Source organism: Podarcis muralis, chromosome 13 (assembly GCF_964188315.1).
Source record: "Podarcis muralis chromosome 13, rPodMur119.hap1.1, whole genome shotgun sequence".
Lineage (NCBI taxonomy): Eukaryota > Metazoa > Chordata > Lepidosauria > Squamata > Lacertidae > Podarcis > Podarcis muralis.
The window spans coordinates 57,821,824-57,847,642 of NC_135667.1; the positions used below are offsets into that span (position 1 = coordinate 57,821,824).

Genomic DNA, 25,819 nt, shown 5'->3' on the forward strand with positions numbered 1-25,819 from the left:
CCTCCTTTGTGATTCTCCACAATCTCAGCTCATCTGTAAGCTCCTTAGGCAGCCACACCGGTTTCCTTAAATGCCTCCCACTTTTCTTTCTCGCTGGAATTGCCTGCATTTGGACACCCAATATTTCTCCTTTTAGAAACTCCCATCCATCTTGGACTCCCTTCTGAGTATTTCTGACCGTGGGATCTCACCCTGTAGCTCCTTAAGTTTTTGAAATTGGCCTTCTTAAAGTCCGGAGTGAGTGCATGTCTGACTACACTCAGCTTTCCCTTGCCTCTGCATCATGAAACCCAGGAGGACAGGATCACTTCCTCCCAAGCTTCCCAGGACTTCCACTTCATGGACCCCCGGGGTGCTTCTTCCATCTTCTGGGAAGTGAGTGTAACCTGTCACAGACCCGTCTCTTTATCTGGGCAAAAAGCCATGGGGCAGCAGGGCAGAGCCCACCTGCTGCAGATCCCTGTCTGGACGGTGTTTGTTTCCTCCCCATTGTTTTTTGCTGGGCAGGTTATTCCCCCCCCCCCCGCCAAATACAAACAACCCACAAACTAACAAAATAGTCACCATTTCAAATTACAAAGGATAGCTCTGCAGTGTTTTATTTTTCATTCTCCACTGCAGGAACATACCAGAATCAAAACTGTCTCTTCAAAGTGTGCCCTCAACTTGCAGAGTCTCCCCTCCCTTCAAAAAGAACCATATATGGGTTGGTTAATCTGCTCATTAAAGGAGGGGGGCAACCCCTTCAGGTGTCACTGGAATCAATTTCCCATCATCCTCTGCAGCATGCATGGCCAATGGACAGGGATGTTAATGGGAGTTGTAGTCCAGCAATATCTGGAGAAAACTCACCACAGGCTCCCCAGATCAAAACTTGCAGCCCTGGTGAGTGTTCACACACACATATGCATACACGCCCACAGGTAACTTGCGTCTTGCACGGGGGCTACATTTCTGGGATGGTGGATATTTGCAAAAAAGCACATTCTCAAACCAGCCCCTTGAACTGCCCCTGTGCACCAAACAGGTCTTATCCTCCAAGCAGGGCTTTTAAGCTCTCTGCCTTGCTCACCAGACTCTGGGAAGGTCTTGCGAGGTCTCGGATGGTACCATGAAATCTCACAAGAGCCTCCCAGAACAAGGCAGAGAACTTAAAAGCTATTTTCGGGCCAGGAAAACCCTGCGCAAAAAGAACTTTTAACCTCTCTCTCTTCCGTGACTTTAATTGTTGCAATTTCAACTGGCCAGCCTTCAACCACATAAAGTTGAAATCGCACATGGTAAATCTCTGTAAGTTGCAATTTACCTCTCTCTTTCTCTCTCTGTGTACACATCGTTAGGAAGCAATACAGAACCAACAGATGAAGGAGGTCACTTCCCCCCACCCCAATTCCATTTCAAACTGCCGGACATTTTGTTAGGAACAAAGGCACCTCCTCCCCCTCCCCCATCAAGCTTCTGTGCCTAGGACCAAGGTGGGGGGGGGACCTGTGGGTCTCCCCGAGGCCTTGCTGGACTCCCCACTCTCAGCATCCCTGAGTGTGCAGGGTCCTGCTGGCTGCCGGGAGTTGGGAGTCCACAGGGCTGTCTACCTGAGACAGCCGACTCTTCCAGAGACCAGGCAATCAGATCTCCCAATGCCAAGGAAGGCTGGGAAATTGAGCCAAAGTCTGGAAAAGTTATGGGAAATGCTGAAACCAATGGAAGACGGAAGTAGTGCCGAGAAGAGGAGAGAGGAGAGAGGAGAGGAGAAAATGCTGGCTCCTTTTGGTCCCGCAAGGCATTCACGGTTGGGCCCCCAATTCCCCCTTCCTCAGAAGAGCTGCAAAGCTGTGATTTGGGGTGAGTGGAGCTTAAGCCTTCTTCTGCCAACTGAGGTCCCAGTGCACATATCAACTGCATTTTGGGGGGCGGGAGAACAGCTAGGAAGGGGACTGCGGGGGGGGGGGAGAAAGTGATGGATCGCGCCTCCCCAAAAGTTGTCCCTTGCAAAAAGACAGAACAAAATCAACCCCCCCCCACCCGCTTTACAAACAAGTGCTTCCCCAACTCCACATATGCCTGAGCGCATGTAGTTCCAGCCACCCTGCAAGGGAATATGAGAGAAGCTCTACCTTATCCGCACAGGGGAGCAAAGCAGCCGTGCCCTGGCAAGGTCTCAACAGGGTGGAAAAGGACTTCCCTGCTGAAGTTAGGAGGACAGAAGAGAGTCAAGCAGAAGACAGCCAGCACCCAGCACCCTTAGCACCCAGTGACAGCCCTTCCAAGCTGCGTGACCAGGCCCAGAAAAGCAACTTGTGGGGACACCACCGCTTCCAGCAAACAGGCCCTGCACTGCATTCTCCAGGGTCCAATAGGCCAAGTAAACCCAAAATCTCCAGGGGTCCCGCAATTTTGAGCGAGGCCTCTGTGGTCAAATCTGAGCAACGGCTGAGGGTGATGAACTCGCGGCACCAGGAACCAATTCTCAGCAGGAAGAGGAGCCTCTGCCACCGCCTTTAAACCCCGCTAAGAACCGCCTGCACTTCTGCTTTCAGGGAGGGGGGCGAGTGCACACACACACCCGGGGCCCCAATGTCCGTCTCCCAGCACTCGAACCCACAGGCGTCCAGGTCTTGGGTGGCGGCTGCCACTATTGTAGGAGAAGTGTCTGCCAAGAAAAGGCACAGAATCAGGCGTTATGGCTGGGCTAGAGACACAAAATCAGAGGACTGTAGAGCTGGGAGGAACTCAGGCCAGTGTTGTCGACTCTGACTGGCAGCAGCTCTCCAGAGCCTCAATCAGTAAAAGGTCAGGGCAAGAGATAGCTGGTAATGGACTTTGGACCAGCAAAGCAGAACTTCCACCACTCAGCACAGGAGTCCTTATTAAAGACTTGCTTTCTTCGCTTATCTCACTCTGGAAAGCGCTGTGCACATCAATGAAGCTGCATCAAGGACACCACCCCTGTAAAGTAGGCCACTGTGGTTATCCCCATGTAACAGATAAGAAAACAGCAAGAGGGTCATCCCTAAGGGCAGCCTCGTGACTCCACAACCGAGGGCAAGACTCCCTGGCCCACACTTGGGCTTATGCACTCCCCAGATGAAAGTGTGTAAGCAAATAAATAAGAGTGTCCCCAGGATGCGCAGCATCTCCTGACCTGGCCGTAGCAAAGTGATGGCGCAGCCGCCTCCCCCTGCGCCCGTCAGCTTGCTGTGCAGCCCGTGAGAGGCGGTGACTTGGCAGACTCTGTCCAGGGAGGAATGGCCAACTCCAATCACATCCAGGTGGTGCTGGTTAATGTCAATGAGTTCCTGTTCAGAAGGAGAAAGAGACCAGCGCATTGTTAACCTGTGGAACTTGCTGCCACAGGAGGCAGGGAAGGCCACCAACATGAATAGCTTTAAAAGAGGAATGGACAAATTCACATGAGGTCTATGCTCTGCCTCCGTAGTCAGAGGCAGCAGTGCTTCTGCAGATCCGTTTCTTGAGGCCACAGAAAGGGAGAGTTCTGCTTGTGGGCTTCCCTTCAGAGCATCTGGCTGGCAACTGTAAGAACAGTAGGCTGGGCTACACGGCCCCCTGGGCTGATCCAGTAGGATCTTCTTCTGGCCTTACATTAACATGGGAAGTGGGAGGGGACAGGATTTGGCCAACAGCAAGATCCCAGCCACGGGGCCAGCCCCAAACATGGCACAGCCAGAGGTGGAAGCCAAGATGGTGACACCCTTGCCAACATCCCATGCTCAGAAGCTGGCCAGACGAGTGGCTGAATCTGACTCCCGGGCTGGGGCACCACCCTTGCCCACTGCACCCAAGGGAGGGTGGCAGGCTACCTGAAGGGACATTAGGACACGGGGAAGACACAGCTGGCTCGGGTTGCTTCGCTGCGACCGCTCTGCACCTGCAGCCTCACTCTGCAGTCACACGCACTGGATTTAGCAAGCTGGAACTGCCCCATCTGCTTTTGCCTCTTCCCAGTGATGTCCTGCCTCTCCTGGCTGGTTTCAAAGAGGAGGAAACAAAGGGCTCTCACCTCCAGCACAAGGTAGTGCTCCTGAGATGGATGATCGGCCATTGCTTTGAGGACATCTTCGCACTCCTGGGAAATGGCGTCAATCGAAGCCAGCACCGGCTCCATTATGGCAGGAAACTGCAGGAGGGAAAAAGGGATTTCCTCCACCTAAGAATGGCATACCACTCCAACCCCCCCCCTCCAGTTTAACTGACAGCCACACTTTGGAGTTCAGTTTTCTCATGCAGCCGGCATTTAACCAGTTTTCCAACCAAAATATCATGGGGGGACTCAGAGTCCCAATTAATGGAAGGGCAGTTATTTTATTTATTGTATTTATTGTATTTATATCCCAGCTTTCTTCTATTGGGAGCACCCAATAGATAGATCTTCCCCTCATTTCTAGCCCTCCACAACAACCCTGCAAGGAAGGTTAGGCTGAGAGGCAGTGTCTGGCCCAAGGTCATGGCCAAGTGGGACTTGAACCCTGGTCTCCCAGGCCTAGTAATCCAACACTCTAACTACTAGGCCATACTGGTTTTGTATCAGAAGCAATACTGCCAGGGAGATATAGTCCATCACTGCCAGGGAGATATAGTCCATCATGGCCCCAAGCCGGCTGCCGGACTTCCATCGATCTCCCGTAGCCAGGCAGATCCAGCAGTTAGCGACACGAAACCTCAGAAATAGATTGCCACATTCTAGGCTTGTGCACACTGTTCTTTATCAGCAGAACCACAGCCAGAAAGCTTGCACCGTAGAAGAGAGCATAATTTACAGACTTTATTTAGCGTTGAACAGAACAAAGGAAAACATGACCGTTCTGTGTCAGTGTCTCTGACCGACTGAAATCGAAAGGAAACAGCAAACATAAACATCCTCAACAGGAAATACGCAGACTCTGTGACTCACAAGCCTGCTCTCTCTTAAGGTGGAACGGAAATATCCTAACATCCTCCCCCTTTCCGTGTAACCTGTAGTACCTGTGGTTCACCCAATTGCAACCTCTGTGTGTAAACCTTAAGTTGTTCTCTGTTAACAACCTTAGACAACAGATCAGCAGGAATTTCATTTCCTGGCATGTAGGACACCCGAATCAGTCCTTTCTGAATACACTCTCTTGCACGATGTAGCTTAATCTGCAAGTACTTGGTTCTCTGCTTGCAACTCTCGGAGTTCAGCAAAGCCAAACACGATCTATTGTCTTGGTACACTTGTATAGGACATTTCACAGAAACCCCGATGTCCTTAAACAGTTGCATCAACCATTCACAATCCATGAGTGAAAATGACAGAGCATTGAGTTCTGCTTCACAGGAACTTAGGCTCACTGTTGTTTGCTTCTTGCACAACCAGTCAAACAGGCAGTGGTTGTACATGTAGCATACTCCAGAAGTGCTTGTACCATCCGTGGTGTCACTTCCAAAACTTGCATCTGCAAAGATTTCAAGACCTCCAGTCTTCTGACTGGTGAACCTCAGCCTGTAGTGCATAGTCCCTTTCAAATAGCGGGCTATGCGCTTCAGAGCTTTCCAATCCTGAACCGTAGGATTGTTGGCATGTCTGCTAAGCAGATTACAGCTTACAGCTATGTCAGGTCTTGAACATCTGGCAATGAAATTCAGCTTGCCTAGAATGCATCTGTATAGCGTTGTGTCAGAAAACGCTTCAGCAGTACTGTCTACCTGGTAACCTGTCACCATCGGTGTGTCTGCTGGGTTTGCATCAACCAAATTCAACCTGGTTAATACATCAGCAATTTTCTGTGTTTGGTGTACCAGAAAATTACCTGCTTGGTCCTTCTCCACCTGCAGAGAAAGATAGTTTGATACCTCACCAAGATCCTTCATGTCAAAGTGCTCCTTCAGCTGAGCTAGGGTGCTTTGGTAGAAAGCCTGATTCTTCCAAAACATCAGAAGATCATCAACAAAACATAAACAATACAGTTTGTTTTGCCCCTCCTCCTTGACAAACACACATGGATCAGCTTTGCCCTGGTGAAAACCTAGAGAAAGCAACGTTTCAGTGAGTTTTGTGTTCCAACACCTAGCACTCTGCTTGAGACCATATAAGGATTTCCGCAGTTTACAGACCATTCCCTTCTGTATCTCCATCCCATCAGGTGGAAGCATGAACAGCTCTTCGTTCAAAATCCCGTACAGAAAAGCTGTATTAATGTCGTGGTGGGAAACATGCAGTTTCTCCTCCGCAGCAATCTTGAGCATCAGCCGAATGCTCTCATATTTGACTGTGGGTGAGTAGGTCTCGTGGTAATCCTGTCCTGGTACCTGTGAAAAACCTCTGGCAACCAATCTGGCTTTGTGTCTGACAACCTTGCCATTTTGGTCTGTCTTGGCCTTGAAGACCCATTTGCTGCCAACCAGTCTCATACCTGGGACTACCGGTACCAGTTCCCAAGTTTGGTTCCTGTTCAAGGAATCAACTTCAGCCTTCATGGCATTAAGCCAAGGCTCAGCATCTTTAGAGGTTAACTCCTGAACCTCTTTGAAGCTTGAAGGTTCCCATACCTTCTCTGAGCTACTAAGAACAGCAGTTGCTGTCTTAGCAAACTCATCAGCAAATCTCTTAGGAGGTCTGCCTTTGGTCGCCCTTTCAGACCTGCGAACCAGACGCAAGTCTTCTGGACTCATCTCCTCTTTCTTAGGAGAAAAATGACCAATGGTGAACAGTGGTTCTTCCAGTTCATTGTCAGACGCATCAGATGGTCTGACTGAGGCCTTTGCACTCTTGTAGTCTGCTGTGTCATCACTCTCACTGACATCAGCAGCAGCGCCGCCCAATGAACTGGAATCCGAACTCTGATCATCATCATCATCATCATCCTCATCCTCAGTTTCCTCAGCTTTCTCAGCATGATCTGCTTTCTTCACATCACCTTCATCCTCCTCTGGGTAACTCTGGAAAATTCCCACATTTTCCCCCCACTTAGGATTGTACTCAACACTCCTTGTGAACTTTATGGATTTAGAGTCAGTCATCCATACCCTGTATGCACCTTTTTCGTACCCCATGAACAAACCATGTGCCCCACGCTTCCCAAGCTTGTTGGTTTGTGGGGTGCGTACCCACATGTCAGAACCAAAAATTCTCATGTGTTTGGTGTTGGGTTTCTTGCCAAACATCTTCTCATAGGGGGTACAACCAATGGGTGATGACAATCTGCGATTAACGGTATAAACCAGATTCCCCAAAGCTTCCCCCCAAAACTTATCAGGGAGATTGGCATCATGCAACAAGGTTTTCATTCCTTGCAGCAATGTCTGATTTGCTCGCTCCGCAAGCCCATTCATCCATGGCGATCTGGGGGTTGACATGTCATGCTGGATTCCCTTCTCAGTCAGGAAAGCTTCAAACTGCTGAGAAGTGAATTCCCCACCCCGATCGGTAAAAAGACAGCCGATACGTTTACCGTGAGCATTCTCCAACCAAGCACAGAATGCCTTAAACTTCGGAAACGCTTGCGATTTCTGTTCGAGCAAAAACACATGAATGTACCTAGAAAAAGAATCAATTAGAACCATGAAGAACCTTGCTCCTCCTAAAGAGGGCGTAAGTGGCCCAACTAGGTCTGCGTGCACTAGCTGGTAGGGCTTGGAAGCCTGCCTGCTAGACTCTTTGCCTTTTGGAGCAACCTTCACCTTGTTCTCTGCACAAGATACACATTTCATGTGAAATTTACAGGGTTTGATGTTCAAACCCTCAACCACCTCTGGCATCTTGGCCAGTGCCTTCCAAGAGAGGTGACCAAACCTTCGATGCGCTTCATGAATGCAACCTGCATGAAGAACTTTGTTAGTTTGTGCAACACAACAAGAATCAGCATTAGATACAACAGCAGTGTCCTCATAAGTTATATGGAACAAACCATCCATAAACTTTGCATGCAAATAGTCCTCTTTGCCTTTACTGATGACACAGACGCTCCTCTTGAAGGAAATCTGAAAACCACGTCCAGTAAGCTGCGGGACGCTCAACAAATTGTCCGCAGCTCCAGGAACATACAGAACATTACTGATGGTTGTATGCAAACTTGCAAGTTTCACAGTCCCTTCTCCTGCAATTTGCAACGTCCTTCCATCAGCCAGGTGGATCTCACCTTCCTGAGGCTTGAAGGAGATAAAGAGGTGCCGATCCTTCGAGATGTGGCGGGTACAGCCTGAATCAACAACAAAGCTGCCTTTGGCTGTTGGAGCAGCCTTCACAGCAAGCAAACCCTTGTTTTCCACTTGCTTGGGCTTTTGCAGCTTGCCCCCCTGCTGCTCCTGGCCAGCAGACGTGCCTTTAGCCTTTGGTGAAGCTGTGCCAGCTAACATAGCCTTGTCTTCCACTGGCGTGGGCTTTTGCAGCTTGCCCCCCTGCTTCTGGTCAGCAGACGTGCCTTTAGCCTTTGGTGAAGCAGTGCCAGCTAACAAAGCTTTGTTTTTCCCTGGCGCGGGCTCTTCACCCTCCCTTCGCTCCTGGCCATCTGCAGACGCCTGTTTACCTTTGCCTTTCCGGCCTCTGCAAAGGCGATGACCTTGGTTCTCACGAGAAACAGAGCTCTCAGCTGCCGACTCCTTGGCTCCCTCTGGAGGCTGTAATGCTGCCTGGGATGACATCACAGTCTGCTCCCCCTGCAGCTTGCAACCGGTGCCCTCAGCATCCCTGCATTCATTCGCATTCTGGGAAACAGCCAGGACCTCCGATGCAGTCAAACTCTGGGCTGGGACGACTGAGTTGTGAGCTTTCATCAAAGCATACCACATTCCACGTGCAGTGGTGTTGCCAGCCAGCGTCTTAATTTCCTCAAGAGATACGGATAAGACTATTACGTCAATCGCCTTCGAATCATCGGCTTTCCATCTCTCTGTCAGAGGAACTGGGGGGGCCTCACTCACGGTATGCCACACCCTAAACTGACGCAGCAAACTCTCACACCATTTTGCCCAGGTTTCATAATTCTGCCCATTTAGCTTCGGTGGACACGGAGCTACTTCTGAGGATTGTAAAAGATCCATCTCAGGTCTTTACGTGAGCCCAAGTCTTTATGCCTTCAAAGACTTATTATCTCGGCAGCCCATTAATCACGAACTCCCTGGCTTGGCTCCCAGGCCAATTAAGCCTTGCCGGAGTTCAAAGGCTCCTTGTTGAGGTAAACAGAAAAGCCTCTGCTTTCGCTTTTCACATACCTCTCAAACGCAGTCTGTTGCAGCTTTACTCTCCTGTAGGTGCTGTGAATCTGGGCCCGAAACCTTGTTGTTGGGAAACTGCCAGGGAGATATAGTCCATCATGGCCCCAAGCCGGCTGCCGGACTTCCATCGATCTCCCGTAGCCAGGCAGATCCAGCAGTTAGCGACACGAAACCTCAGAAATAGATTGCCACATTCCAGGCTTGTGCACACTGTTCTTTATCAGCAGAACCACAGCCAGAAAGCTTGCACCGTAGAAGAGAGCATAATTTACAGACTTTATTTAGCGTTGAACAGAACAAAGGAAAACATGACCGTTCTGTGTCAGTGTCTCTGACCGACTGAAATCGAAAGGAAACAGCAAACATAAACATCCTCAACAGGAAATACGCAGACTCTGTGACTCACAAGCCTGCTCTCTCTTAAGGTGGAACGGAAATAGTTTTGTATCAGTTTTGTACCAGTTTTGTATCAGAAGCAATACCTTCAGCACCTTGTCTTTAACCCCTGCAACCAGGACCTTGGTGCTCCGAGGGACCTTGGTGTTGGTCAATAAAATCCGTAGAGTGGGGACTCTTTAAGAAAAAAAGGAGAACAGAGTCAAAAAATGTTGTCTCCTCTCCAACGTGGGCAAGCAAGCCAATTCACTCCATGTTTTTCCACTTCACTTTAATCCTTTGCAAGTGAAGGAGATGCCAAATGTTGTGAAGGAGCAGGAACTATGGGTGGTTCCCAGCCCCGGGGGCTGTGCTCTGCCCTCCCCCCCATCGGAGGCAGCCATGTTTCTGAATCCCAGTTGCTGGGAACCTCCGGAGGGGAGAGCTGCTCTTGTGCTCGGACCCCACTTGTGGGTTTCCCATGTTGGGCATCTGGTTGGCCATGGTGAGAACAGGATGCTGGACTGGGTGGGCCATTGGCCGGATCCAGCAGACCCTTCTGTTCTTATAGAGTGGCTGGGGCCACCCAGCCAGATGGGTAGGGTAGAAATAACACCATTATATTAAGTATTATTATTATTATTATTATTATTATTATTATTATTATTATTATTATTATTATAGGGTTGCCCATCTTCTCTAGGGTATTCATAGGCTCTCCCTCCAAGATCCCAGGGTAGAAAGAGGGGAAAGGCCTGAGCTCAGGGGTAGGGAGGGCATCTGCCTGGCAAGAAGAAGGACTCAGGCCCAATCCCTGACTTCATCCCCAAACAGGGCTGGGAGAGACTCTCTGCCTGAAACCCCAGAGAGCCGCTGCCAATCAGTGCAGACATCACTGAGCTAGGTCAACCAAATCTGACTCTGAATAAGGCAGCTTCCCACGTTACAACTCAGCCTTAAAAGTTTGTAGAAATACACACTAGTTGAGCTAATGGAGCATCCTCTTCTGTAGAGTCTGGTGGGGGGTATCCTGACAGGCAGTGCCTCTCAATGAAGGAGGGGTCCCATGCAGCCCCACCAACAGACGTGGGGCCTTCTGCAGGCTCAGAGCCAGGACCAGCCCCCCCCCCCGATGCCAGTCACTTTTGTTCGTATGACCACTGCGCAGCCATTAAGGACTTCACACAAGACAGGGACCTCAACCCAAAAGCTTAAACGTCATTAGGAGCCACGGTGTGGTTAGAATTACCTCAGTGTGCCGCCAGAGGCCATTTAGCTGCCTGACAAAAGGCCTGTGTCTTGTGAACCAAAATAACTTTGCTTTCTAATACCATCTGCGATAATGAACCAGCGCCTGATGTTAGCGGCTAATAGAGCAATTTCACGCCCCACGAAAGATTTTAATGGAGTCTGATTATGGTTCATTGGCAGAAGGGATCAGGGTGGCCAACGGCTGGAAAAGAAACCCCTTGCATTCTGTCCTCAAACCCTTTGTAATTTTAAGCAAGCAAGTTATTCCTTAAATGCCACTTGTTTGCAAAAAGTCAGAGCATCTATAAGCATCTTGCAAGGCTGAGGAATTAATATTGATCCTTTGTGTGTGGAGGTTTTTAGGTGCCAGAGAGGGAAACGAACTCAGAGGTGCATAGTGATGTGAGGTGAGAATATTCTCCAGAGAATATTCTCCAGAATATTCTCTGCTAGAAAATTCTCCAGAGAATATTCTCCACAAACTGTAAATTCTAATGTAAGAACCAGTTTTACAACCCACATTTAAAAAATCTAGTAAATAATCAGTCAAGCTGTGCAATTGTCAGTGTAAGTAATGAATAATGATTTTTTTGATCGTTACATTACTGGGCATTGCGTCATTCACCATTGGGAGTTCTGAAATGTGAGCTACAGAAAACTTTTTATTTTTTTAAAGTTTCATCATTTAATTTGATGAACATTTGAATTCGTATGTATTTCAACTATATAATAGCCTTTTTTCTGTTTTGGTGTGACCTTATTCTTAGCAATTCTATACCCTTGGCCATACAGTGTGATTTATTTCTTTTACAGAAAGTAGCTTTAATGTACGTTTAATACACTTAAAGTACCTAGGCCTATACAATTATGTGTAACAGCATGTGAGGTGGCCTTGATTTAAACAGTTGACATTTCTATAGTTTTATTTAGTGCCAGTAACTGGTTTTTCCAGTGCTATTCAAAAGTACAAGGTGCCATTTACCAGAGATTGATATACTGAAATATATTATCATATAATGATAATATATTTAATGTTAATGGCTTCTTTTTTATATGTATGCATATAGTTTTGTTTATCAAGCTGTGTTTTAGTCACCAAAACATTTATTAAGTGTTAGAGCTATTAGAACAACAAGATAGCCTATTACTGAATTTACTTGTATCAAACCTTAACATGCCAATTGTATTTTTTTGACTTGTCCTATAACATGTAAGAACTTCCTGACAGTAAGAGCTGTTTGACAGTGGAATTTGCTGCCAAGGAGTGTGGTGGAGTCTCCGTCTTTGGAGATCTTTAAGCAGAGGCTTGACAACCATATGTCAGGAGTGCTCTGATGGTGTTTCCTGCTTGGCAGGGGGTTGGACTCGATGGCCCTTGTGGTCTCTTCCAACTCTATGATTCTATGATTCTATGTACATGTTCTGTTGGAAGAATAAAAGATGATTTAACTACCGAGTTTCTATATACCAAACCTTAACATGACAATTACTGGTGCCATCACCTTAGAATGCTTCAACTTTAACTATAAAACATGTTTTACTTTTTAATTTGATACTTGCAAGTGACAAGTAGGCTTGTGCTTACATATTTTCACTGTGGTTCCTTTGCCAAACAAGAAGTTTCCCTATATGTCAACACTGCTGACCAATAAGAAAGTTTTCTGTAGTTTTTGGTTGCCATCTGAACAAGTTTACCCATGAATAAACATGTATATTAACTAATTATATATGCAATGCATTGAAATGAATATTCTCCTATTTTAAATGGGAATTCTCTAATATTCTCATTAACCAAGAATATTCTTGAGAATATTCTCCAAAAGATTATTCTCGAATTTAACATCACTAGAGCTGCATCACCTTATTCAATGCCCCTCCCCACAAAAAGGGGATGAAAGCAGAATCATCAAACATCAAAGCCCCAGAAGAGCCCTGCTGCTGGGTCTGGCCAGTGGGGGCGCCCTGGTCCCCTCTCCTGTTCTCATAATGGGCAGCCAGAAGCCTGTTGGGAGCCTGCAAGCGGCACCTGAAGGCCACAGGACTCTGCTCACCTGCCCTGCCCAGCCGGGAATCAGAGGTGTAACACCTTCGAAGGTGGAGGTGGCCAGGAGCCCCATCGTGGCCAGGAGCCCCTGAGAGCCTTTGCCTCCTCCCGCATGAATTTCTCTTTTGCAGCCATCTCATGCAGAGGCCATCACGAAGAGCTTCCAACTATTTATTTCAAAGAGCTGGTGGGGGTGGGGGGTGGAGTGTCCCTGTAAGTTCACCGCGTCTCCCACCCCACCCCATGCAGACAGCCCAGGGGTAGAGCAACCCCCAAGAGGTGGCTTGTCCAGCATCTGTGTGAAGAGCTCCTCACCCACGGCAAATATAGTCTGAAACCCACCAGCCTTCCCACAGAGCAGCTTATTAACCACACTCATCACACTAAAAGTAGTTTTTATGCAGCATAAACATTAACGCTCAGAGTGAACTTTTACCTTTTTAACGGCAAGATTTTTCCTGACTGGTATCTCAAAGCTCCACCTAAAAGTTTCCATGGAGGGGGAGAAGAAGAGCCTTAACACTGGAACACTGTTTCAGAAGATGTCTTGTTTTCCATGATCTGGCACAAAGAACTCAATTTACAATGAACAATACAGAGCAACGTTGAGTCACTCCTTTGTCATAAAGCAAGGGAGAGAAGGAAAGGAATTCTGAATATTTGAAGAAAGATAACTACAGATAGTTCCAAAGGGGCAGCTTCATCTAGGACGTGAGGGAGACCCCAGCGTGTGATGCAGGACCCCGCCCCCCCCCCCGAATGGCTTCTAGAAGCGTAGCAGATGGAGACTGTGGTGATACCAGTGGAATTAAAATCCAGCAATCCATTCAATGCTGTCACTTGTGAACTGAGCTGGGGGGAAATACTAAATGTCATGGATGCTTTATTTGAGATTCCTGCATTGCAGGGGGTTGGACTAGATGACCCTCAGTGTCCCTTCCAACTCTGTGATTCTATGATTTGCACAGCGCGTAGCTCAACTACGGAACTCGCTCCCACAGGAGGCAGTGATGGTCACAAACATGGACGCTTTAAAAGAGGACCAGACAAATTCATGGAGCAGGCTAGAGATGGCTCCTAGGCATGGTGGCTCTGCCATCTGCCTCCTCAGCTGCAGGCAGCAAAGCTTCTGAATACCAGGTGCCAGAAGCCACAGCGAGGGCTCTTGGGCTCAGGTCCTGCAGGCAGGTCCCACTTGGGGCCTCTGCCTGGCCGCTGTGAGAACAGGTTGCTGGACTACATGCCCCGCCTTAGGCCTGATCCAGAAGCCTCTTCTCATGTTAAATCAGAGAGAGAAAGCACTTACCCCAGGTCCCCACGGCGTTATCCACTCCAGAGGGGTTCCCATGGATCACCTGCTCTCCTCGGAAGGCCCACCTGTTGATTAAGTCCAGCTCATCCTCAGCCCACCTGGAAGGCAGAAAACAGCCTCACACCATGCCAGACCAGTATTGCCTATTGTGGTTGTTAAGTGGTGGCCTGGGACCGAAAGATGGGGTTCAAATCCCCACTCAGCCACGAAGCTCACGGGCTGACCTTGGGGGCCGGTCACTGCCTCTCAGCCTGACCGACCTCGCAGGGTTGCTGTGAGGGGAAGGAGAGGACCTGGAGCTCCTTGGAGGAAGGTGTGATATAAATTTAATAAATAATAATGTTGGCTGGTTGTATTTGGAAGCAGTTCTTCCAGGTTCTTATACTTAGGAAAAGAAAAATATCTATTGATATCTATTTGTTTCTGTTTGCGACAGATAATTGAACAGATAAAATAGCTGAATGAGGTAGAAGTGAATCCATCAGCATTTCACGCCCCCCCCCCATTGGTTGGATGGCCATCTCTCAGCCGAGATGCTTGCACTGCAGGTAGTTGAACCAGATGACCCTTCCGCCTCTACAGCTCTGTGATTCTACGATGCCCAGCTCTCTGGGGCTCCTACCTGGCTACAGACTGGCCCTCGCCCAGAGGGTAGCTGATGATCCCACACCCAGAAAGCAAAGCCCCTGCGAGGCAGACGGAATAAGCAGCGCTGGAACCTAACCCAGCACCTGTGGGCAGCTCGGACCACACCAGGATGTCCATGCTTGGAAGGACCCTGAAAGACACAACATTACAAAAATAAAAAGTAAACCACCTGTCATTCCATCATTTACTGAGCAGGACCAACAAGGAAGAACTGGAATGAGTTGCATTATCCTGTCACACAGACAATAGAGCAAAACTGTTTGCTCTGGCTCTGGTGATCATAGGAAGCTGGGAACAGAGGAGGCTTGCTGGTACTGAGCCAGACCCTTGGGTCCATCTAGCCTACTATTGTCTATAAGAACTGGCAGCAACAGCTGTATCTAGGATGCTGCAGGGGATGGAACCTGGGGCCTTCTGAATGCAGCGCAGATGTTATCCCACTGAGCCATGACCCTTCAGCAGCTCCTGAAGCAAGGGGTTCACCTTGCAAGGATAACCAACCAGGCCATTACTGGACCTTATGATGTCAGATGATAAACCAGCTGCTATACCACCTGTGCATCATCAGGCATCATAACAAGTTTGCCAACCCTATACCAAGTGCTGAGCATAGGTACTTCAAAGCTGCTTTCTGAAGGTACTGGCTGCTCCAGGAGAGCTGGTCACTGCCAACAATCTGGGGAGCGGTGACTTCCAGATGGCTTTTGGCAGGTTTTGCAATAGATCCAGCCCGTCTCTATCTACAACTCACACTCTATGTCAACTATGATGCTAGGTGGGGGGGCCAGGGAGTGTGGTTTGGGGAAAACAGCCTCCTAGGCCAATCTGGGACCTGTGCTGGGTCCCAATTTGGTCTGTGGGTCAGCGGCTCCCCACCTCACCCCCAAATGAGCTACAGCTTCCAACTATTTTATTATTATTATTATTGAATGTGTATACAGTACTAGCCTTCACCTGAAAATCACAGGGCAGTTTACAGCAGACACTTCACTGCAGAGAGCCAGGATTCAGAACTGAGAGAGCCACAGCACTAAAGGGTTGTGGTGGAGTTCTTCAAGAGACACAGCACTGCGGTGTTTAAGGGAACTTTACTGGGGCAGAACGGCCCCCACTGGGGAACCCACCCACATGCGTACAAATTAGGTCCCATTCTCTGATGAAAAGCATGCCTGCTTTAACAGAGCTGGAGGCCTGATTCTGCAAGATCAGGATGCCTACTCTTTACAGGACTTGCTTTTCCTTGACACATTCTTAACACAGTCTGCGTGAGCAGTTTCTCCTAACCATATCATTTCAGGCACTCTTGCTTTGCATCTCTTCTCTTTTAGGCCCTTCAGTCAAGGCACACGCTATAATTCCCACTACAGGGCTCTCTGGGAGAGAAAGATCAATGCATTAAATCATGGGTGAAGCAGCGCCATGTGGGGGGAGGTGCCCAAGAGCCTTACCCGCATTTGGACGCAACGGACAAGTACAAGTAGAGGAAGGCCACGACGGCCAGGCTGTGTGTGGCTGCAGCCGCTCCCTCTGCAGCCCCCACAAACTCCTTCAGCTTCTCCACTTGTTCTGGGCTGGGGGGCTGAGAGTCAATCAGGCCAGCTGGAGAAAGAGCCAATGGAGAGGAAGGCATCTTAACGGTCCATGACGGACCCACCAGACACATTTTGCTTTATTCCAGGATGGACATCAGAGAAACCCCTTTACTAGGCCAACCACAGGAACCCAGGAAGCTATCTCATCCCAAGTCAGAGCCTTGCTCCATCGAGCTCAGGGCTGGCAGGACTGGCAACAGCGTTTCGGGCAGGGGACATTCCCAGCCTGACCTGGAGATTCGGCCTGGTACCTTCTGCGTGCAAAGCCCAACGCTCTGCCATTGAGCTGCTTGGCGCTCCTGCCCCTCTGCTGTGCTTCACAGCCCCAGGCAGCCCACACAGGATGCCTGGAGATTGGGCAGTGGGACCCTCATCTCAGGCCTCCCCGGAACGGATCTCCCAAAGCAGCTGTGGCTCTCTGCAGATTGAAGCAAAGAACAGGAGTCCCCCCCCCCCCAACACACACCCAAGCATCCAGAGTGCTCACCAGGGAACGCTGCCAGTAAGGGCTCCAGCTCAGATGTTTCCCAGTGTAACCTGGTCCCAATATTTGGCAGATGTAGCAAGACCTTCCCATCATTCCGAAGGGTCATCTGAAGGAATGTCCTCAGGTTCAAAGCCACGGCCAGGGCAAGCTAGAATTGCAGAATTGTGGAGTTGGAAGGGGCTCTGAGGGTCAGTGGATTACAAAATATTTGCTGACATTTTGGCCAAAAGATTAAAAAAAGTATTAGTGGAAGAGATACACAAGGACCAAGCTGGCTTTCTCCCAGGCAGACACTTGTCTGACAACACGAGGAATATAATCAACATTTTGGAGAAGTTGCAAGTGGACATCAACACTAAAGCAGTTTTAATTTTTGTGGATGCGGAGAAAGCCTTTGATAATATTTCTTGGAGCTTTATGAAGAAAAATCTTCAGGGGATGGGGGTTGGTCAAGGGTTTGAAAATGGTATAAGTGCAATTTATTCAGAACAAAAGGCTAAATTAATAGTTAACAATGTGGTGACAGAGGAATTCAAGATAGAGAAAGGGACACGACAAGGCTGCCCAATTTCCCCACTGCTCTTCATTTCGGTCCTGGAGGTTCTGTTAAATATGATTAGAAGGGACCATCTGATCAAAGGTATAAAGGTCGGAGCCAAACAATATAAATTGAAAGCTTTTGCAGATGACTTAGTATTGACTTTACAGGAGCCAGAATCTAGTAATAAAAGAGTATTAGAAATGATTCAAGAATTTGGTCATGTGGCAGGATTTAAGTTGAATAAGTTAAAAACTAAAGTCCTTGAGAAAAATTTAACACCGATTGAGAAAGAGAGGTTTCAGAATGAGACAGGTTTAACAGTGGCTAAGAAAGTGAAATACCTGGGGATTAACATGACAGCTAAAAATGGGAATTTATTTAAAGACAACTATGAAAAATGTTGGTCAGAAGTGAAAAAGGACTTAGAAATATGGTCAAATTTGAAGTTTTCCTTGTTAGGTCGAATTGCTGCTATAAAGATGAATGTACAGTGGTGCCCCGCAAGACGAATGCCTTGCAAGACGGAAAACCCGCTAGACGAAAGGGTTTTCCGTTTCGGAGGCGCTTCGCAAGACGAATTTCCCTATGGGCTTGCTTCGCAAGACGAAAACGTCTTGCGAGTCTCGCCCTTTTTTCCCCGCTTCCCCCCCCTTTTCAAAGCCGCTAAGCCGTTAATAGCCTTTTAACAGCTTAGCCGCTAAGCCTTTAATAGCCGCTAAATTGCTAATAGCGCTAATCCGCTTAGCCGCTAATGGGCTTGCTTTGCAAGACGAAAAAACCGCTAGACGAAAAGAATCGCGGAACGGATTCTTTTCGTCTTGCGAGGCACCACTGTATTGCCAAGAATGCTGGTTTTGTTTCAATCACTACAAATTCTGGACAAAATGGACTGTTTCAAGAAGTGGCAGAGAGATATTTCTAGATTTGTCTGGCAGGGCAAGAAGCCCAGAATAAAATTTAAAATACTAACTGATGCAAAGGAAAGAGGTGGATTTGCCCTGCCAGACCTTAAACTTTATTATGAATCAGCAGCATTTTGCTGGTTGAAAGAGTGGCTGCTTCTTGAGAACACAGACATTTTGGATCTAGAAGGTTTTAATAATGTTTTTGGGTGGCATGCATACTTGTGGTATGACAAGGTTAAAGCACATAAAGCATTTAAAAACCATATTGTCAGGAAAGCATTGTTTAGTGTCTGGATAAGGTATAAAGACTTACTTGAGAACAAAACCCCAAGGTGGTTGTCACCGATGGAAGCAAAGGCTCAGAAAAAGCTCAATATGGAGCCCAAGTGGCCGAAATATTGGGAAATTTTGGAGCAAGAATGAGACATATTGAAACTGCAGAGTTTTGAGAAATTAAAAGACAAAGTGCGAGACTGGCTTCATTATTATCAAATAAGAGAGGCTTATAATTTGGATAAAAAAATTGGCTTCCAGGTGGAAAAAATCAAAATTGGAAACAGAACTGTTAGATCCCAAAACTAAGATACTTTCAAGAATGTATAACTTGCTGTTAAAATGGAACACTCAGGATGAGACGGTTAAATCTGCTATGATTAAATGGGCACAGGATTTTGGACATAACATTTTGTTTGCTGACTGGGAACAGTTGTGAACCACAGGTATGAAATTTACGGCATGTAATGCCTTAAGAGAGAATATTATGAAAATGATTTACAGGTGGTACATGACACCAGTCAAGCTTGCAAAAATCTATCATTTGCCCAATAATAAATGTTGGAAATGTAAAGAAACAGAAGGTACATTCTTTCACCTTTGGTGGACGTGCCCAAAGATTAAGGCTTTCTGGGAGATGATCTATAATGAAATGAAAAAGGAATTTAAATATACCTTCCTGGGGACTTCCGGGTTGGCGCCATCGCCGAATGGCGGACTCCCTCCGAGCTCCGGAGGGAGCCTGCTCGGCAGGGGTTGGGTCTTCCCGCTCCGGCGACGCGGGGACCCTCAAAAACCATGGGCGCTGAAACCCATGGACATGGTGACTCGGCTGGCACCTTTTAAGCCCCCCCTCGACCCGCGAAGGAGCCTTTTTAAAGGCTACGGAACGGGTGACGGGGGGGGTGGTGCTTTGAGTACTCCGCTTCCCCTGCCGAGCGAAGCCGCATGCCATTCGACGGAGAGCGCTGACTTCTTCCATTGGAAATTCGGACTCAAAGTATAACCCGTGAGTAATTGGAACTTGGATTAAAAAGGACAAAATTTATAAAAAATTTGGAACGAGCGGGGAGGGCGTAAAAAGGAAGTCAGCCCCCCCCCCCCGTTGTAGAGGAGTTAAAGCAAAGGACTTAACATCTAAGATCGAGTGCAACCCTATTTTGAAAAAGTTATCAAATTTCGTGACGGAAAATTATAAGACTGAGCTGGAGGAGAATAGTGGAAGTGAATTAAAAAGCAACCCCCCCACGGAACCTGGGAGCGTTTTAGCTAGAGCGCCCGGAGAAGACAAGGAGAGGGTTTGACAGCTGTCAAAGAGCTGTCAAAGCAGAAGAACAAAAAAGAACTTTGTTGCAAGGACTTTACCGGTTACATTTGTTATAATTTGGATTTAGAATGTTTAAAACAAGGAATACTAAGTTACTATGACTGCTGGTTGTGATTTGGAAGGGAACTGAGTTATTGCAAGTCACCTAGAGGAGCTGAGGGATATTACAAGTTGACAGCACTGAATTTGAACAGAACTCTTTATCTCCTGGGAAACTGCAGAAATGAAACATTATTTTGGCTACAGAGGCTTACACATGTAAAGCAGACAATGGACTTATCTACCGAAGAATGGAAGGGATTTGGCATCATGTTTGGTTCCTGAATAACAGAGCCTTTGCAGAGGAATTTAGAGACTTTTTGAATTGGAACATCTGTGCAGGAAAATAGGAAAAGAAAAGGAGGGGAAAAAGAGGAGACAGATCAACAAGAACAACAAGAACAATCGACAACTGGATAAAGCTGGAAGCGGGAACATTTGGAACATCCAGAAAAAGTATAAAGAAGTAAAACTGGAGTTTTCACTCCCAAGTATAAAAAAGTCTGGATGGGAAAAATGGGCCCTTTTGAGATAGACTCCTTCCAAGATTGGATATACAAAATTAAAAATGACTGGTAAAGGACTATGGCTTAAAAAAAAATAAAAATGTGGGAGCTACTGAAAGACATCAGATTCGAGAAATATTGGGGACGCAACCGGGGAAAGGGGGAGGGAAATTTGGAATCCAAAGGGTGTAAAACTACATTTTATTTTATTATATTTTAATCTATTATGTATATTAAAGGGGAGAACGCGTGGAAGGGATTAAGTCGATTTTAGGAGTTGGGCTAATATTTTTAAATTGGGATAATGACACTAAGTTTAAAATCTGGGATAAGAAATTGCTGAACTTATTTGTAAGAATTGGAATGCAAGAGGGGGAGGGGAGGGGAAGTCCTGGAAAGATGATATGGAAAATAAGACTTTAAATTGGGATGTTTTGTTTTTGATATTGTTATAATTGGAAATGCCTAATAAATATTATTAAAAATATATATATATATATACCTTCCTGAAGAAACCAGAGGCCTTTCTCTTGGGCATAGTCGGCCAATTGGTGCCAAAGAAGGATAGAACTCTTTTTATGTATGCAACAACAGCAGCAAGAATACTGATTGCAAAGTATTGGAAGACACAAGATTTACCCACACTGCAGGAGTGGCAGATGAAGGTGATGGACTATATGGAATTGGCAGAAATGACTGGCAGAATCCGAGACCAGGGAGAAGAGTCGGTGGAAGAAGATTGGAAGAAATTTAAAGACTATTTGCAGAAATACTGTAAAATTAATGAATGTTAAAATGATGTTGGATTGAAAATAAGTGGTATTGGCTACAATATTAATAAGAACATGTAAATATGGATGGATAATGGATGAAAATATAGTTATAATAAGTTAAGATAAAAAGAGTGGGCTATTGTTTAAATAAGGAGTATGAGTGGCTGCGTTTTGAAGAAGTAATGGTAGGTCAGATAAAAATAGATTAAATAGGGTAGGGGCCAAGATACAGCCTTGCCTAACTCCTCGATTATTCAGAATAGGACCTGCAAGTCTACCATCTTTTGATACTTTAACATATATTTGGTTATTAGAGTGTAAACTTTGAATCAGTGTAAGTAGATATGGGTCGATACCAAGATGTTCTAGTTTAGTCCATAGTTTATTGCGGTCGACCGAATCAAAGGCACTTTTTAAATCCACAAATGCCACAAAGAGTTTTCGTTTATTTCTCATGACATATTTATCCACAAGATGACTTAACACTAGACACTGGTCAAGAGTTGACGAGCCTGCCTTAAAACCAGCCTGCTCTTTACCAGGCAGACCTTTTGTCAGCATCCATTCTTCCAATTTAATAAGCAGAGACTTGGCATAGATTTTACTTATGCATGGTAACAAACTTATAGGCCTGCAGTTCTCTTGGCAATTCCTATCACCTTTTTTAAAGATCGGTACCACTATTGAGTTGTTCCACGACTTAGGTACAAGGGCTGAGTGATAGATAGAATTAAAAAGCGGTACAAGTTTGTTGGCCCACCATTCTACATCTAATCTCACCAGGTCTATTGGAATGCCATCCATACCAGGTGATTTCCCTTGCTTAAACGAAAAGATTATCCTTTTCATCTCCTCAACAGTAATTTGAAATTGTGTGGTTTTTGCCAGAGAAAATTTAAAATTTTCCTTTTTACAAACTTGGTGATCATAAAAAACAGCAGTAAAATGTGAGATCCAAGCCTCATCGCTAATATTAGGGAAATCAGTGATATCTTTTATTGAGAGAAGTGACCAAAAAGTTTTGGTATCTTTAATTTCTAATGCAGTAACAATTTTAGACCATTTGGCTAGTGCGAACTCAGTTTTTTTTTCCAGGAGCATGTTCTTAAAAGCTTTTTTCATTTCAAAATAAGTCTTCCAGAGACCTTGAGAGTTGGTAATATAGGCTTCTTTTAGACAAGTTCTAAGTTCTTTCTTATAGTTAATACAATCTTTATCAAACCAGTTATACTGGGATAAATTGTGTTCGATGAGCCCATATTTTATACAGTCTGTATATGATGTTTGTTTGTTAATGTGAGGTGTGATATGCCTAATAAAGGATTTTGAATTTGAATTTGAATAAGTTAAGATATAGAGTAAAGTTAAATGAAAGAGGGTAAGGATTTGCTGAAATGTTTTTGTAAACGGGAATACAAAAAGGGGAGGTGTGAGGAGGTCAAGGAAACAAGTAAATGAACCCAAAGATATTGAAAAATGGATATATTTTCTTTTTAAACTTCTTTTTTTCAGCTACCTGTTTTTTGTATTTTGTACCTTTTTTATTCTTTTTTCTATGTGTGTTTTTTAGTTTGTTAATTGTTGTTATAATTTTAGCTTGTTTATTGTTGTTATATTTTTTTCTATTTTGTAAACTTACGTTTTCTTTTTGTAAAACTTGAATAAATATCTTATATATATAAAAAAAGGAAGGGGCTCTGAGGGTCATTCTAGTCCAACCCCCTGCTATGCAGGAGTCACACACACCTTCAACAGGGAAGGCACCACACACAGAGATCGGCATGGGGAGGCCTTTTTCTAAAACCCCAGCACAGAGAACTTCAGGTGCCCCCCTGCTCCTTGGCACTCTCCCTTACCAGGCCTGGTTTGCACTCTTCCTTGAGCGTGTCTTCCAGGCTGGAACGGGTCTGTGAACTCAGACCAACTTGGCCCCTTGCTTGACCCCGGGGAGGATGTGTGAGTGTGTGGAATCTAGGCAGCCTTGCCTGGGTTGCTCCACCCATTTTCCTCTGGCTCTGCCCACCACTGCCCCAGGAAGCCTGCCTGGGTTAGGGGACAGGGGACAAGCCTGCCTAGAAGGGCGCCTGCACCTGTGGCTGACAAAGGTTCCCCCCCCCCCCGCCCTGAGAGGAAACATTGCCAAGTGCATTTTGCGGGTACAGGGAGAAAAAGAAACCACCACTCTCAATATGGATTTAACTCTTGCAAAAAAATAAATATTAACGTTCCCCACAATGTTACAATTCCCAGTGGGGTAGTCAAACTAGACTTGCACAGGAGAAATAAATGTGTCTTGTGGTGCCTTAAAAACAAGCAGATTTGCTATGGCAGAAGTTTTTGTGGACTAAGATCCACCTCACCAACTCTAAGGTGTGTTAACTGACCTACCAATACATTATCACCGTGGTCTTGTGAATGTTAATAGCCTAATTATCACTGTCTGCACTTTTCTGCATTTTATTTCCTCCCAGCTTCACTAATCTACACACAAACATACCCCTGCAGCTCAGGAAAACACTCCATGCCTCTGATGAAGCGGACTGTAGTCCAGAAAAGCTGGTGCCATAATAAGCCTCTTTGTTTTTACAGGGCCTTTCCAGTGGTGGCTCCCCAACTGTGGAATGCCCACCATTATTAGCTTTAAGGAGGAATTGGGAAACATTTTTCGTTACTTGGGCATTTGATGGCTGAAGAATTCTCGAGATCTTTGGACGGAAGCATGAAGGAAGGTGCTGGACTCTCCTTCCTTGGAGGTTTTTAAACAGGGGTTGGCTGGCCATCTGTTATGGATGCTTTAGTCGAGATCCCTGCATTGCAGGGGGTTGGACTAGATGACCCTTAGGGATCCCTTCCAACTCTACAATTCTGATTTTAACTGGTTTGAGATTTTTTCTTTTAATAAGCAAATGGCATGTAAATGTTATGAAATAAATAAACTGTAACTGCTTTTAGGCATTCTTTATTGTAATTTTTAAAATATATTTTTAGAATGTTTCTGCTTTTCGTTTTTAAATTGTTTAAATTGTTTTTAAACCTGTTTGCCGCCCTGGACTCCTTGGGGAGGAAGGGCGGGGTAGACATTCATTAAATAATAATTATCAATCATCATAACATGTTGGGAAATGGAGTTGAAGATCTTCATCTGAGGCTGTTTATGGAGTGCCTCACATCATGCGACATATTCCCTGGAGAGGCTTGGCTCACGCCTCCTTCCATGTCTTTTCAGCACTGGGCAAAGGACTTCTTGTTTTTCAGGTTTTCTATTGGGCAATTCTAACTACGTCTTCTCAGAAGTAAATCCTATTTAATTCAAGGGGGCTTCATCTCTAGTGGATGGGGTTCTGATGAGCAACCTAAATCTGAATTCATCCCCATCCAATCACGTTATGCTGTTTTTACACATCACTCCTCTGGGATTGCTTTTATTCTGTGCACTGTTTGTATGATTTGTTATATTAAAATGCCTCCTACAATGCAGTTTCAGAATTTATAAGTAGTATAAAAGCACACACAAAATAAAACTTAGACTGTCCAATACTTAAACCCTCACATAAAGCCCTGAAAAATCAACAACACAAAGGGCCAGATATGGCAAAAATGGCAAAAATCAATAGGCCACCAAATGCCTGGGAATAGAGGAAGTCTTAACCTGCTGCCAAAAAGGTAGGAGAGTCAGTGCGAGCAGACCTTGCTTGGGAGGGTGCTGCAAAGATGGGGGCCCTGCAACCGCTTCCCCATTGTTGCCCCCCCTGAAACGCCCTCTTGAAGGGGGCACTTGAAAGCCGGGCCTCGGATGAAGACTTTGGAGTCCAGGGAGTCCAGGGAGACTGAGGTCAGCAGAGGAGTCCCGGCAGCTAACTGAGGTCCCAAGCCAAATTAGGCTTTGCAATATAGCCATTGCTTACTTTTTATTTATTTCATAAAATTTATATACCACTTGTTTGTAAAAAATAAAAATAAACAAAGCAGTTTATAAAAGGAAAGAGAAATAGAATTCTCATCAGTAAAAACACTTTAAAGCAACTATTTAAAACATTCAAAAATAGCTAAAATCAATGATAAGTGAAAACAGACACCCACATTCCGCATATCTGGGCAGGGTTGGCCCACAAAAAATGTTCGGAAAGAGCAGGGAAAGAGCAGGCGGGGAGGGCCGAGGGGCATCTTCGGGGCAAGGCGGCGATCCGGCGGGGGAACCGGGCCCGAGTTGATGACAGGAAGACCCTGAAGGTGCTCCCGGCTGGCCAGGTCTCCCTTCGGTCAGCACTCAGGCTGCGGCATCTGCCCGAGGGAGGCGCGCTCCTCCTCCCGCCGCCTCGTCTGCCTCGCCCCCCCCCCCCCGCGCTCACCTTGCCGTGGACGACGGCGTGCTCCCCGTGCAGGATCACCTTCCCCGGAGCAGAGACCACCCAGGGGCGCATCTCCTCCTCCCGGCAAGAGGGGGCCCCGCAGCCCCTCCGGAGCAGCCCGACCGGCCAGCCAGCCAGCGACGTCCCGGCAGCGCCGCGGCTTGGCCCCGCCCCACGGAAGCGCCGCCCTCATCCTCCGGGCCAATCG

At 46.5% G+C, this 25,819-nt stretch overlaps 1 protein-coding gene across 2 annotated transcripts; it reads right to left on the minus strand.

Moving 5' to 3' along the window:
- Positions 1 to 566: 566 nt before the first annotated feature.
- On the minus strand, positions 567 to 25,788 carry MVK (mevalonate kinase). Of its 2 annotated transcripts, none has more exons than XM_028704936.2 (10): positions 25,612 to 25,788; positions 16,899 to 17,046; positions 16,268 to 16,418; positions 14,794 to 14,949; positions 14,166 to 14,269; positions 13,296 to 13,341; positions 9,672 to 9,762; positions 4,019 to 4,135; positions 3,143 to 3,296; positions 567 to 2,650 (listed from the first exon to the last, which is right to left on the minus strand). In XM_028704936.2, the coding sequence occupies exons 1-10, from the start codon at positions 25,681 to 25,683 to the stop codon at positions 2,499 to 2,501; spliced, it is 1,191 nt and encodes a 396-aa protein (XP_028560769.2). In that variant the 5' UTR covers positions 25,684 to 25,788; the 3' UTR covers positions 567 to 2,498. The 2 variants fall into 2 exon arrangements, with proteins under 2 accessions (XP_028560769.2, XP_028560772.2); XM_028704939.2 differs by lacking the exon at positions 567 to 2,650 and adding an exon at positions 2,657 to 2,946.
- Positions 25,789 to 25,819: the final 31 nt, after the last annotated feature.

Bases quoted from the DNA above. Each gene is read 5' to 3' on its own strand.
- MVK (XM_028704936.2), bottom strand. From the start codon at position 25,683: ATGCGCCCCTGGGTGGTCTCTGCTCCGGGGAAGGTGATCCTGCACGGG. The intron at 17,047-25,611 runs GTGAGCGCGGGG...CTGCAATTCTAG, and splicing joins ACGCCGTCGTCCACGGCAAG to CTTGCCCTGGCCGTGGCTTT. The intron at 3,297-4,018 runs GTGAGAGCCCTT...CCTTCTGAACAG, and splicing joins AGCACTACCTTGTGCTGGAG to GAACTCATTGACATTAACCA.